Source organism: Trachurus japonicus, chromosome 4 (assembly GCF_045865225.1).
Source record: "Trachurus japonicus isolate A0001 chromosome 4, Traja_1.0".
NCBI classification, from domain to species: domain Eukaryota; kingdom Metazoa; phylum Chordata; class Actinopteri; order Carangiformes; family Carangidae; genus Trachurus; species Trachurus japonicus.
In genome coordinates this window covers 24,051,043-24,065,158 of record NC_140910.1, presented here as the reverse complement: position 1 = coordinate 24,065,158, position 14,116 = coordinate 24,051,043, and the positions used below count along the sequence as shown (strand labels likewise).

The following is a 14,116-nucleotide window of genomic DNA, read 5'->3' as shown; positions in this document are numbered from 1 at the left end:
AGGAGTTTTGTCTATACATGCAAGTTGCTCAATAAGTCGTGTGTAACAAGGCAAGTGGGGATCAGGAAGCAGCTCTGCATGTTTGTCTTTATGCTTACATCGCAATCTTCTGTTTGTGATGATGAGGGAAAACAAAATGTTACAATTGAAGGGTATTTGCCTGAATCCTTAATATGATCTGTATGTAAACCCCATGTGTTTGGATAATACCCAAAATACGCTGCCGAGCTGCTGCAATCACTTCTCCATCACTGGGTCTTTATGTGGTCATATTTCTGTGTTAAAACTGTAGTTTTTGCCATCTGATCTTTTGTATGTTTCCCCTCATTCCCTCTTGTAAGTCTCCCATCTGCCCTGTTTGTCTCGATCGTTTCTACGGAAATCTCTCCATCTGCCTGCATCCAGTTCCCCCTCGCATCAGCCCTCTCTCTCGTGCTTGTTCCAGTTGTTCAGTGAGCCATGAGTGATTAAAGTGATGCAACAAAGGGGTGGGACATGCTGGTGGAAAGGATTAATGTTATTGGATGAGTTGGTGCAGGATACAGGGCAACACCGTTTGTCATAGCCAATCAGTGTCTCCCTGCGCTATGTAAACAGGAAGTGTTCAGAGTAAAGCACTGTGACCTTTTAGCCTCCATCAGCTACTGTCACTGATCTTTAAAATGAGAAAACTGTTGTACACAGACAGCACAGTGTGTGATATAATTGAAATCAGGCATTATAAAAGATGAGGAGATTTTCATTTTTGAAATTCAACACTGCATGTTTGCCTCTGGTGCCGAGTAATGAAGCATTTTGTAATTGTGGCAGTTCATATCTCATATCTTTCCCTGAAGGGACTCCCTGTGTAGACCAGATTGCGCTGTTGCTTTCTACATCAGTGGAACATATTCTGAAACATGAAAAATTTCTCAAAAATAAAATGTTGTAAGACAAAATACTGGCAGACAGTAAGATGATGGAAAACATGGTGCAAGATGTAAGATGCAAGATTTTTCTTTCCTTTTTTTTTAACTTCTAACATTTTAACTCCAACTTTGACCTTCCCTTTGCCTCGTTCACTGCTTTAAGTCTTTTACTTGGACTGAGAAGTGGAAACTCCAGAATCAATTAAAATCAGATTTAAGATATCTTAGTCAGCAGGGAAAAAAACTAAAATAAGCCGTCTTGTAAGGAGGCAAACAAATCCACTTCCATGTGTCATAAAAATGCTGAGCAGTCACATACATGCATTATGGTGTAATAAATGCTGGGCCAATTATAAAACCTACAGTTGAAACACACTTGGTTAATATCTTGCTTCATTTCTAGTTTGCTTATTTCCAGCAACACAGCAGATTTCACTGGCCAGTCATGAGCGATGAGAGACTGAACAGCCAAGAAACATAAAAATGACATAAATACATCAAACATGCAAAGCAAGGGCTTACCGGACTCCTCTACAGAGGTTAGCATCATCATTAGAGGCAGCGAAGGATGAGTGAAAAAGACAGAGAGAAGAGACGGGTGACGTCGTTACAAGACTAGAGCAGACAGTGCATCAACATCAAAAAGAAAAACAAAATTCAGGCAGTCATTTACAACTGCAATCATCAACATAGGCAAATAAAGTCGGTGTAGCACTATGGCTCCACGATGCATTCAGTCAATCCTTCATTCCCCCACCTACACATTACAAACGACTCCATCTAACATGATGTCAACACAGAATCCTGGCTTAGCTTTTATGTGAAATAAGCTGTTAACCTGCATCATCATGTCCCTCTCACTGAGCTTGTGTACATATGAATAATTCATGCAGAATATGACAAATAATAAGCACAGAAAAGAAGCTAATGCAGAATGCTATATGCAACACCCGATATCAATATGGGTGTTTAATACTTGGCAGGTGTCTCTAAGATGGGGTGAGACCTTGCAATGTCATATTAAATGAAGAAAACCAGGACAGGAAGAGTAAGATCAGTGTGTAAGATATTCAAATGGCTCTGGGTTGTTATCCAGTGTGAGGCTTGCTTTTTTTGAATGTTTTAGTCTGGGAGTAAAGTTTGACTGGACTAGTTCAAGGGAAAGAAAGAAGTGGAAAGAATCAGTGTTTGCTTTCGGAGGCCAGTTAACATTTGGCTCCTCGGCCTCTTTTCATCAGACCATTTTTATTGTCAGTCCACAGCCAAGGTTAGCCTGTGTTGCCAGGGACTGGGAGTGACTGTGTGACTCATTTAATTTATGTGCGAGGGAAAAGCTCTGTCTGGGCAAACGTGATGCTAATTTGAACTGGTAGAGGTGAAGGTGGAAGTTTCGTAATCACAAAGACAGACAGACGAGTAATTCCAATGTCCTGATCCTGGTTGACACTGACTGTGTTATAGGAATTTCAAAAAGCTTATTTCTGATAAATTGTCTGAGGGAAAAAAGGTCCCATACATTACTTCCTGATTGTGACCATTACACTGCGATGCAATGAAGAGCAAAACTTCATTTCTTTCATTCTTCATTTCATCATTATTTACTCAGGAGTCAGTATTTGATTTCTTCAAATTGCACAAAGTCTAGAACCAAAAGATATTCAATTTACAACCACAGTAATGTGAGAGGTTGAACGTTTGGCATTTTTAATAAACTGATGGTTTTAATGATTAACCTTTCACTATGTTTTTTTACGTGAAACAAGACAGATCAAAAAGTCTGACATGGTGAGAATCAATTTGAGCCACAGATTAAGGAACACAATTGTGGCATCATGACCCCTGTCAACTCATCTGGCTGAATTTCACACCAGTTCTCAAACTAGTTCAACTCGAACTGAGTAAAACTGGAATATACCTGTCAAACATCAGTCTTATATTTATCAGTTTAAAAAAGAAAAACAGGGGAAAAAAATAAACAGCGCTTTCTTAATTTCTCCTTCACACGTGCACGCTACCATTGCCAGCACAAAAAGACCTTCACACCTGATCAGATGAACAGAGTCTGTGGATCAACACACTGAGTCTGGACTGAATTATTAAGGGCTGAAGCTCAAATGACCACAAGCAATCTCACCATACAGCAGACCGACTCATGGGCTCATTGTGCCCACTTTCCTACCTGAATTATTCAAAGCGGACACTGAAGCTAATCGCCCTCACTGGAGAACATTGGAAATGTAGGTAGGAGCTATAAAGGCAGGGGAGGCCAAAACCTGATTTGGAGTCCCAGTACTGCTAATTACAGGCTGTCCAGAGAGGATGTGAGCTTGACTCATCAGTTGAGCTGTGTCGTTTTAAACAGGACCTTCACACTGCACTAGTTGACAGCTGCACATCGTGAGAAGAAGTATCACAATCATTAAGACTTAACTATATGGAATCATATAATCAGCTGCCGCCTATTCATTACAAGGACACGGATTGTGATTTCAGTCTAGGACTCACACAGAGACATTACGTAGTCTTGCATACTGGCATTACTGACCATTCAGAGTCCTGAAACAGTGGAATAAAGCAGAATACACACTGCAGAGACGGGCAGCAGCTGAGTAGATACAAGCACTCACATATCATGCAGGATCCCAGTGGGGAAACAAATCATCAGTATGTAAGACGCATGCTCGACCATGTCTATGCACATAAAAATCTATGCCTACTTCTACTACTTCTACATTATTCAAAGGGAAGTTAGACAATGAGGACTCAGGAGAGATTTGCACATGCACATTTTAACCAACTGCACACTAACATGAGACGCTCGGTGAGTGAAACCCAGCAGTGACGTCAGAGCTACTCACCAGAGGAGACGGGGACAGAGCTATGTTGCCTATGGAAGCTTTGAGCACGTCGACCGAGGGTGTCGACGTGACCTGATTTGACGGCAACGGCTTGATCTTGATTTTGAATTTTTTCCTGTGGTCCTCCTCTCCTTCCGACTCGTCAGAGGAGAAGAAGTGGGGTTTCTTGATGGTAGGTGGAAGCACTGAGTCAAGGAAAGCAAAGTCTTGGAAAGCAAAGTCCCTTTCCTCAAACAGTCTAGTATTTATAAAACATGTTAAGAGAGCAACTATATGTGATTGTGTTGGGGGCGTCTAAACTCAGAACCACATCCTTGGTAACTCCTAATTTATCAGTTGAAACGGGGAAGGTCAATCTTTGCTCTGTGTCTCTACCACCTAATTTATTAGTCTTGAAAGTGTTACTGCTCTAGAAAAAACAAAAGCATCTCCGAGTGCAGCTGATAAAGTGGAGGAACAAAATATTATTCTGTATTTTTGCTTGTGACATTACAACATTGCAACATTACTAATGAATTAACTAACAGATACAGTGAGGGGATTATGGCTAAGATCTAATACAAATTTAAGTTTGCATTTACTGCACACAGTAAATGTCTCTATGAATCAGTTTATTGATTTCACAAATTTGTTGTGGGGCTTTTCCTCACTTCAACTTCCTGTTCACGTCTGGTGCATCAATGAGTCATTCTTCTGTGGCACTGTTTCATGCCTTTTGAGCTTTAAAGCGCTTTGTAATTGGATGTTTTGACACTTTGTTAAGCAGCTGGCGCACTTAATCATCCTATGCAAATGGAGTGACAGGATTTTCATGTGTTTTTCACAGTTAAAAAAAAATAAAATAAATACATGGAATGGTTTTGACTGCCCCAGCACACCCACACTGGCCCAGTAGCTTACAAAAAAAGGGGATAAAATATATTCCCCGGTAAATGAGATTTACAACAAAAAAATTAAATCTTATCTCAGCAATGGAGGCAATCCATTTTTAGTAAGCCAGTGTGACTTAGGAGGGAAACATAAGGCAAGTTAATTCTGTGAAATGACTAAGAATAGGTGAGGATATCTCCCTCCTCCTCCTCCTCATCAGGTCTGATGCTGTAGCCCTCATCATCCACCTCAGGAGAGTTCTGAAACACAAACGGTGAGTAAGTGTAAATCTCCTAAAATATCCGTATTACGTCATGTTGTATACGCATGTGACACATCGTGAAGATACTAGTTGGAAGAAAATAAAAACTTGAGAATGGAAACAGAAGTTGATTCAGTTGGGGTGCTGCAGGTTCATTAAGCTACAGTTTAAGTTCCCATTGACATTTTCAGACGATAAACACAGGGACCTTCAGTCATAACAAACACCGGGCTCCCTGCTTAATGAAACATGACCGAGTACATATTGACAGAGTCATAATCCCAGCCTACAATGCAAGCAATAAAATGTAGCAAATGATAATAGTGAAAGTAACCCACTGACTTGACTTACTGCCTGTAATCACTGATTTCATTTCATCATTGATTTTGCAATGATGCAGATCAATACAAAAAGCTAATCCGGTGCAAGGGAAAACAAAACAGCAGCTTTCAATGGGGAAGAGGAAAGGTGAGCTGATGTTGACTGAATCAGCTGAATCACCTGATCAAATAAGTGTAAAATAAATATTCCACATGGGGTTTTTTTCTACTCACATATCTGTCCCAGTCGATGTCTCCATAGAAACCATTTGGGGCCCCGTTGGTTTTCTTCTGAGACTGAGGAGAGAAACAGGATGAGTGAAAACCAACCACGCACTGGAGCTACTGTGCAGTATACTGTATGCTGCACTACTGTGCTACAACTGGAGGCTTTTTCTACGTTAACTACTGTAGTGTGGAACTATGGTGCAACTAACTCAACCTTACAAAGTCTGAATGTCATGTCATCTGAGACTGCTCTTAAGTGTCTACAATTACTCTCACAGGCCCCGATGTTCTGTCTCTCTTGCCCTTTTTCTTGTTTGCATCGTCTAAACTCATTTAACTAAATACCATTATTGAAACATTTTGCAAACGTGAATTTATATCTGCCCGGTTGGCTAATGGACTCTTGGTGATGATGAGACTTATTGTTATTATCCTACATGGTGCAGATTGGCCAGCAGTGCTGTATAATATTTCAAGTTACAGAACATCTCTCCAGGCCATCCCAAAATGTCACTGGGGAATTTCCTGCTGTCCCTCTTCCCCCCCTCTTCCTTCCCTCTTTAGGAGGCTGCTAATGAAAACAGGGCTGAAACGGCAAAACTGGCAGCTAATGAGCTCAAGAACCCATACTGTGGTGTCTATAATAAATCCAAGCTCTACACACTACACTGTCCTACTACTACTACTACTACTACTACTACTACTACTACCACTACTACTTCTACTACTACTACTACTCTAAAGGACTGGAGCTGTGTTCAGTACCGATTCAACCTCTTGGGGTTCCTGGCAAGTAAAAAGAGCACAGAAAGCAAATAATGTACCTCACAGTCACCAGACTTGATTTCCTCCAGTAATACATGAGTACATCGGAGACTAATTTACAAATGAATAAAAAATCTGATATATGTTAAATATTTTTCCGTTACTTACACCCCCGTCTCTGTCTGGGGACCCCCTGTGAGAAATTAAAAGAAGAAGAAAAAAAAAGAGGAGAAGAACATAAAAGTCATTTAACACGCAAGCTCTTCATTCTGACATCAAGTGCTTTGCTAATTAGTTGAGCCTAAATATGTAAAAAGGGGTGTTCAAAGAAAATCTTCTCACATAACCACACTCCGGCTATACTTATTCACTCCACAAATCGACTCCCACAGACCATTTACAGTGTGTCTGAGTGTCTCGCGCACAGTTAGAAACTGGATAAACACCCCTGATTTCCCAAATATTCATCAGACCCTCCCAGTACTTCATACCCTATCTAATTGGTCTATTACATGTATTTTGAGTCATGTGTTATTTGCATAATTTCAGAACATTTCGCAAATAACATCAGCTGTATGCAAACAAGCCAAGTCAAAGCCGCTGGATGCACAAAAGTACTGAGACATTAATTTGAAGCTCTGTGATAATACGTCACAGATGATACATACTGGCAGTTTAAGTGATCCACTTGCACAGTACAGTACACAATATACCACAGTGGCTCATGACCGCTCTAACCTCTTAGACTGTGCAAAGTTAATGGAGCTGCAGCTGTCTAACCTCTTTTTCCACAGGAACTGTATTTAATACTAATCCTGTAATTGTTCTTACTTATTGTAATCCTCCTGTTCTGCTGCAGTGTGTGTGTGTGTGTGTGTGTGTGTGTGTGTGTGTGTGTGTGTATATAAGCAGGGCCTGCTGTTCGTGTATCAATTTTATTACTTAAAATAACAAACTCCAGTTCTGAGGTTTGAGCTGGCTCTCCGCTCCACCGCTCAGCAACACTGTAAATACTCTCAGCAGTGACAGACGACTAATATGCTCTTTGGATTACACATGAGGAAGGGGGGTGAGGACTTACGTAGAGTCATTGTCCTTCTCTTTCTTCCGTATCCCGAAGGCCTTCCTGGTACGTTTTTTCAATCCTGAAGGAACAGAGGAGAGAAACCGTTACAAGAAGTGACACCAAGGGGTTGTGGCTAAAAGGTGGCACCAGTGGGTTGGTTAAAGGGTAGGTGAGGTAAGATGTCCCACAGCCATCATCCAGGGGGTTTAAAGGTGGCCTCTTTTATGTATTATTGAGTGGCTGGGTCTATCAGTGTGAGGGCAAACTAAAAATGTGCCCATGGTCACCACAGATAGACAGACTGCCTTGGATTCATCAAGGCTGCTTTTTGAAATAAAAAATTCATTAGTGCTAAAAAATAATAATAATAATGAGGAATGTGCCAAGTATTTAACGAGAACAGCTTAGACAGCCATCGAGTACATAGAAAACAGCTAATAATATACAAAACTACAGTCCATTACGCTACAAATAGCATGTGAGATCCCTGATGTACTGATTACCCGTACGGCTGCCAGTTCAAATTGCTTGTCCTTGAACAAGGCTTCGCACTCCTGCTGCTCTAATGAAGCAGCTCACCGACCAGGAACACAACTGTTGAGTGGATTGTTAAGGCAACATTTGTGAGTGTGTGCATTGGCCTCAAGAAAACTTTCTGTAGCTTTTGAGAAATATAAAGGCAAAAAAAATAAAAGAGGTCTCAAACACAAACACAAACTCTAGACTTTGAGACATGCGCAGGAGTTGGATAGCTGCACATCCAACCTCAGCTGAGTGTAGCTGGAGAACAAAAGTAGAATATAAAGGAAACTGCCACTGGAGAATACTACTAACTCCCATACCATATTTTTTTTAAAGAAAGAGCTCAAGCTCTTGTTTTTCCTGCACTACCAGGATGCATCTTCAGCAAATATTTTACACAAAATGAACTAAAAACAGTACTGTAACGTCGTAATGAAACGGTTCGGTTAGAGATTCAGCTGATTTGTTTTATCCCATATATATTTTGTCATGTGTAACGCTCCCGTCTTGTTCTTACCCCAGATGAAAGCCCAGTTCTCCCCCCTCCATTGTTTCTCTGATAATTCCTCAACTCTCATTCTTCCTCGTCCTTGTCAGATCGTGAGCTCATCATCTCATGACCAACCTATCTCTTCCTCATACCGCATGCAGACACACACTGCAGCCTCAGAGCAGGAACCTGATGCTACTTCTCACTGGCCCACGCACAGGAAAGCACACACACACACAAACACACAAAGAAGGTATCATGCTCCTGTCCTTGATCCTGAGTTACTCAAATTCAACACCCTTGACTCGTGAATTAAAGACAAACGTCATCATCGTAATAAATTAATAAGGAATTACATCACTTTGAGGTCACGGAGATGCGCATGAGACCACAGTAAATCGAATATCCTGTTGAATCTAAGTTGTACCTGAACTGAAAGTGTTAACCTTTTATTCCCTTGATTTGAGATATTTTTTACTACACTGATCTTTGCATCGACGTGGCTGGAACCAAAATGGGAAATCGATCCAAAAAAGGTCTGCTGGCTATAAGGAGTCTTACCCAGAAATACTCTCATTGATCCTACAAACATATTCAGCCTTGCTTTGCTTTCAAACTCAAATTCAGAGGCTTGTCCTTCCATATTCACACACACACACACACACACACACACACACACACACACATTACTTTAAGAGCATATGGAGACATGGTCACACCTCAAGGAAAAAAGAGCTTGATGAATATTAATGGAAACCAGGTGATGAGGATTTAGGAGGCAACAAGAATGCATTTCTACTGAAGTGAAGAAACGAAGAGAACACAAACATATGTGTGAGATGCAATTATGAACAGAAACTCGCCCCTAGCTGACATCAAGCTCAACCCACAAAGGTTTCATCTAATCAAAGCCTGTCTAAAGATGCCTTCTCTCATCCAGTGGCTTGACAGTTTTCTCCCCTCTGATCTCAGTGAGGCATCTGTCAGAGGTCGTGTGGCATGAACACTGTGCTGCTCGCTCAGCCCGTAATGTAAAAGGGTGATAGAGCTTCATTTGTTCCGAAACAGCTGCTCTACAAAGGCAACAACACACGATGTGCTCCCCATGGGGTCTGGCATCTTCTAATCTGGATTGACCCTCAAAGTAAGTCAGTCTGGCCTCAAACTGAATCTGAGGATTTGGGGTCACTCCATCTGCTTCAGTCCTCATATTTATTCAACTGGTGCGATTTCAGTTCAAGTTCAATATCAACACGTGGTTGTACAGCATTATTCTCCATGATGCTGCTAGCTCATTCTCTTCCTCCTTTAACAGTTTCTTATTGACTTAGGGCCCCGTCAAAACATACGATTCTCGGTCTTATCTCTTCTTTTATCAGCACTTTTTTCAGTGAGCTGTTTTCCATCCAACATGTCACATACATGCACTTTTCTTTACGAAGTCATCTTGTTTCAGGCTAGGACAGTCTTCAATAAATACCTTTCTATATTTCTCACCCCTCTTTTGGCCTTCCTTCTTTTTCTTCCTTTAATGTCACTGTCCTGTATATCCTGTGGTGCCCCCAGGGAAGTGCTGACAGGTTTACAGCTGTGTTAATAAAAGAGTATTCTGTGTGTGTTAGTTCAATATCAGTATGCACACAGCAGCTGCACCAAGGCCACAGAAATAGCGTGTTTCAACTAATATATGCTATAAAACCTACATTTCTATTTCACTTCATTTTCATGTTTGTTTGTTTGTTTGTTTTTGCTGCTTGTTTCACTTCTATTTGTGACCTTTATAATGCTTCTCTTTATTCTGATGACTTGTTCTTTGTGAAATTGTTTTGAGGGTTAAAAAAACAAAACACTGGAAGTCTGCCAAAAGTTACTGCAAAACATGCATATGTACAACAGGGAGCAACAAGTAGAAGCATGCCTTCTTCCAACATGGTATATGTGTGAAACTATGGGTGGGAATAACTGCACTACTACTCCACTGATCAACATTATTTGAAAGTGGCTGTCAATTATTATGCCATGTTTGGATTCCAAAATTACTTAAATGTGTCTGAATGACATGAATCTGAAAGAATACGTAATGTGTGGGGCTTCATTAACCGAGCAGAGAACAACAGCATGTGGTACACACTGTTTAATGACCTAATTGCTTCCGTTCAGAGGGCTGCTAGCAGAAGTGCTAACGTAATTTGCAGTCTCTTCTCAAGACACTGTAATGTAATTGTAGGAAAAGCTGAAGGACATGAGGCCAACCAGGACAGGACACTGCCAAACCTAAAAAACTACATGAAGACTGAAGAAAAGCAGCACACTGACCAGCATTGAGTCATAGCTCTGGGAAGCACCTATAGAAAAAGAAAACATGAATCCCTTTTCCTAGCATCGGTGGGACTCAAAATATGATGTTTTCAGTTCTGACAATATATTATAGTCTAAGGTTCAGGATAATCTTGGAAAAGTGGAACTCTAACTTTAGAAAATGTCCCAAGAAGTGGAAACAACCTCACAACAGGAGGAACACCACCGCCACAGAGAACGTGTTATTATTATAGCAACGCGAGGTCCACCCTTCAACCTACAGGAAGTGGGCGCCACTAACATAGCCTTCAATAAAAAAAAGGAACCACCTTGAAAACACTACAATTATACCTTTCTCCCCATGATTAAATAGAACGCATATGCAAAAGAACTCACACCAAGCTTTCCCCGTCAGCATGCAGATTTACACCTGATTTTTGAGAGAGGGATGAACAATAGACACTGGTTTTCTGACTGTTTTTTCCAGAGAGCCTAAAAAAATCCAAAACTACCTAAAAAAATCCTTGAAACATTCCTCCATCTAGGGCAACACCACACATGGTTACAAATACTTCTATGTGATAACTTTAAAAGCAGAGCTCTACTTCTGGAGTGGATGCTGTTTAACGAGCTGCTCCAAAGGGGAAGGAGATGAAACGGCACTATTGGCCAACCAACAAAAACACACACATGCACACACACAGCTTGTGCTGTCGGCCACAGTGGAGTAGACCAGGACAGGCCTCTCAAGAGTCTGAATGGGAGACCTGTGCTGCTGTGCATAGTAAGTAGGCAGGACGATAATATGCCACTGAGATCTCGAAGCAGGAGTGTTGTGTATGTGTTTTAAATACTGATTTGAAGCAGATCTGGTGCTTTTGTTTTATAAAGTGAGCATGGAATGAAGATGATCAATAAATCTAAAAGAGGAGGAAAAAACTGTTGATGTTTATGATCCTGTGTGATAAGCAGGTCAGAGCACGCTCAGGTTGGAGTATGGGATAAGAGTATTTAAGTGCAAGGACGATGTGCCAGGTTGTTGTGGGTATTGAGTCAAGCTGTTGACTAAGCACATGGGAAAGCATGTGGATGCACTGACAGACAGTCAGACAGGTTAGAAGACAAGGAGACATGTAATTAGTGGAACAAGGCGAAGGCTGGCAGGCACAAACAAAACAGGGAGGAGGGGAAGAAGGGGAGACGGGCAGGTAGGCAGGCTGACATACAGTCGACAGTCTGAGAGATAGACAGGCATATTGCGAACGGGAGGTTTAAAAGGCTCTTTTGTTGGAGTGACTCATCTGTCCTCATGGCCCTGAGAGGCACGAGGAGGAGGAGGAGGCAGGTGAGGAAAGACATGCTGCTTAAGAGTGGCAAATGCACCGACGACGACCTCGCCACGCTGCAATGATGCTGAGGCAGAAAAATGCTCTGATGTCATGAGGAGACACGTGATGCGCAGCTATGTGAGCGCAGCCTGCAACACTGAGGTGGGCTGTTAAAAAGGTAAAGCAGGAAAGACGGTGCATGTGCTAATGAAAACCACAAGGTCCCGTTCATCAGGTATTTTACAACACGCTCAGAAATAACAAACATTCAGACGCAGTTTCATACCCCAACACAAATACAAACTGCAAGTTGCACAGGAAGGACGACAGCCATTTAATTCAGTCTACCGACATTTTCCCTGCCAGTTTCAGAATTTCATCTTCTAATTCTCTAACCTTCCTGGCACAAACCCAAAGATGGAGGATGGATCTGACAGAGGAAGCCAGGAGCCCCCCCAAAAAACATGTACTGATATCTTGCAGCATAAACAGAAAGGTAAGGGAGAAGGGCATCAGAAAAACTCCAGAAATGACCATCAACAGCCATCACCTGCAGCCTCACTGTGTGTATCTGTGCGCGCATGTGTGTGTTTAAGTCACTGTTGGTGTGGCAAAAAGAGAGAAAAAAAAAAAACGACAAAGAGATGGTGTCAGTTTGCGTTTGTGCCTGCGGATGCTAAAATTAGGCCTCGACTGTACTGTCCAGGTGGCTGCGCTGTGAGCTGTCAACTGTAACACTTCCATTAACAATGCACCCCGTGCATGCACAAACACACACACAGATGGTGAATACAAGTCTTGTTTAGTTGTACCGATGCAGCCTTCGGAAAGAAAAAATAAAACAAAACAAAAAAAACAAAACAAGAGAAATGTTTCATGGAGTGACGTCACCCACCTCCAAGAAAAGTGGGTCAGAGCCAGAAACCATAAAGCAGCAGTTGGTGCAGCGATGAACAAAAGAGCTGGAAATGGTGGTGATGCATCCATCTGTGCACCAGCTCTATTCACCATCTAATATTTTATTCATTTATTTGCATGAATTTATTTTTCATGGGAACCACTACAGGTAGCACTATCAATCAATCAATAGATTATATCTTTAAATAACTGATAAATGATCGATGAAGATTGAAAACAAACATAAAAAAACAAAGGTATTTATTGTTGTCTTGTCTTTTTTCTGAGTAACAGGCAAAATCTACCGGTAGTCAGTTTAGTATCGAAATAGTCAAAATATAATTATACAGTATGAAACAGAGCAAAGGAGATAATTTTGTGATGCTGGAACTAGAGACTGGTTAATACAGGAATCATTTCAAATATCAGGTCACTAGATGTCATGGCGTTCTGTGTGAACTAAGCCTTGATGAAAAAATGAATAAACTCACAATATTAGCATATAAGTATATGAATTGAGAAATTAACATTATGATTTTTCTTTAAGCAATTATTTGTGGGGACCTTATGCCAAATCTGCTGCACTGTAAAAAAAATAAATAAATAAAACGGTGAGATGAAGTGTTTAACAAGATGCACTGAGTATGTGTATTCATTATCAATCTGTTCATCTCCCACACTACCTCATCATTGTTCTCCATCCCCTCCCCTCACCCCCTCTGTCTCTATAAACAGCCAGCACTCATGGTTCCCATCCCCGGGCTTCAAATAGCATCCACCAAGGACTGTGTGGCAAAGGGCCCTGGTGCAGAGGCAACAAAGTAGCTTTTAAAATGGATTTTTGCCACAAAGACACAGGGAGGACATGTATTTTCCCCCAGTCTGTTCATTTATTGACATAAGACTTCCTCAGATCACAGAGGCAGATATGGGAACCGAGTGCCCTCTCTGCCTCCAGCTGGTGCTCAAAGCGCTCCCGCTCATGCCACAGTCTGACACTTCCACCGTCTCTTACAAAGTCCGCTTGTTCCATGTAGAAGGAAAATGAATGGTTGTCTCTTAGCAGATAATGTGATTCATAATGAAGCTGCTTGCTCAATGCACAACTGTTAGCTCGCATGATTCAATTAAAGATACATGCTGTGAGAGTTTAAGCATCTCTCAAAGCACATCGCATCCCAAATGGGATTTTAAGCTCCTGAGAATCAGCAGGGATCATTGCTCCACGCTCAAAGTTCTTTGTTATCAAATTTAATGTATAGTGGTGCTTCTGCAAACACTGCAACAAGTTTGAAGATTGAGAA

The 14,116-nt window shown here is 41.3% G+C and overlaps 1 protein-coding gene across 2 annotated transcripts in view; it reads right to left on the bottom strand.

The window, feature by feature from the left end:
• The window catches only part of sgip1a (SH3GL interacting endocytic adaptor 1a), a 62,793-nt gene that overhangs the window by 23,520 nt on the left and 25,157 nt on the right, over window positions 1–14,116 (bottom strand). Inside the window, exons 3-8 of one of the 2 annotated variants that reach the window (XM_085774856.1) lie at window positions 7,293–7,356; window positions 6,380–6,404; window positions 6,212–6,232; window positions 5,453–5,515; window positions 4,833–4,896; window positions 3,767–3,942 (exon numbers count right to left, since the gene is read on the bottom strand). In XM_085774856.1, the coding sequence (XP_085630982.1) occupies window positions 3,767–3,942; window positions 4,833–4,896; window positions 5,453–5,515; window positions 6,212–6,232; window positions 6,380–6,404; window positions 7,293–7,356 (413 nt within the window). The remainder of the gene's footprint in view (window positions 1–3,766; window positions 3,943–4,832; window positions 4,897–5,452; window positions 5,516–6,211; window positions 6,233–6,379; window positions 6,405–7,292; window positions 7,357–14,116) is intronic. The other variant, XM_085774857.1, reaches the window with a different exon arrangement.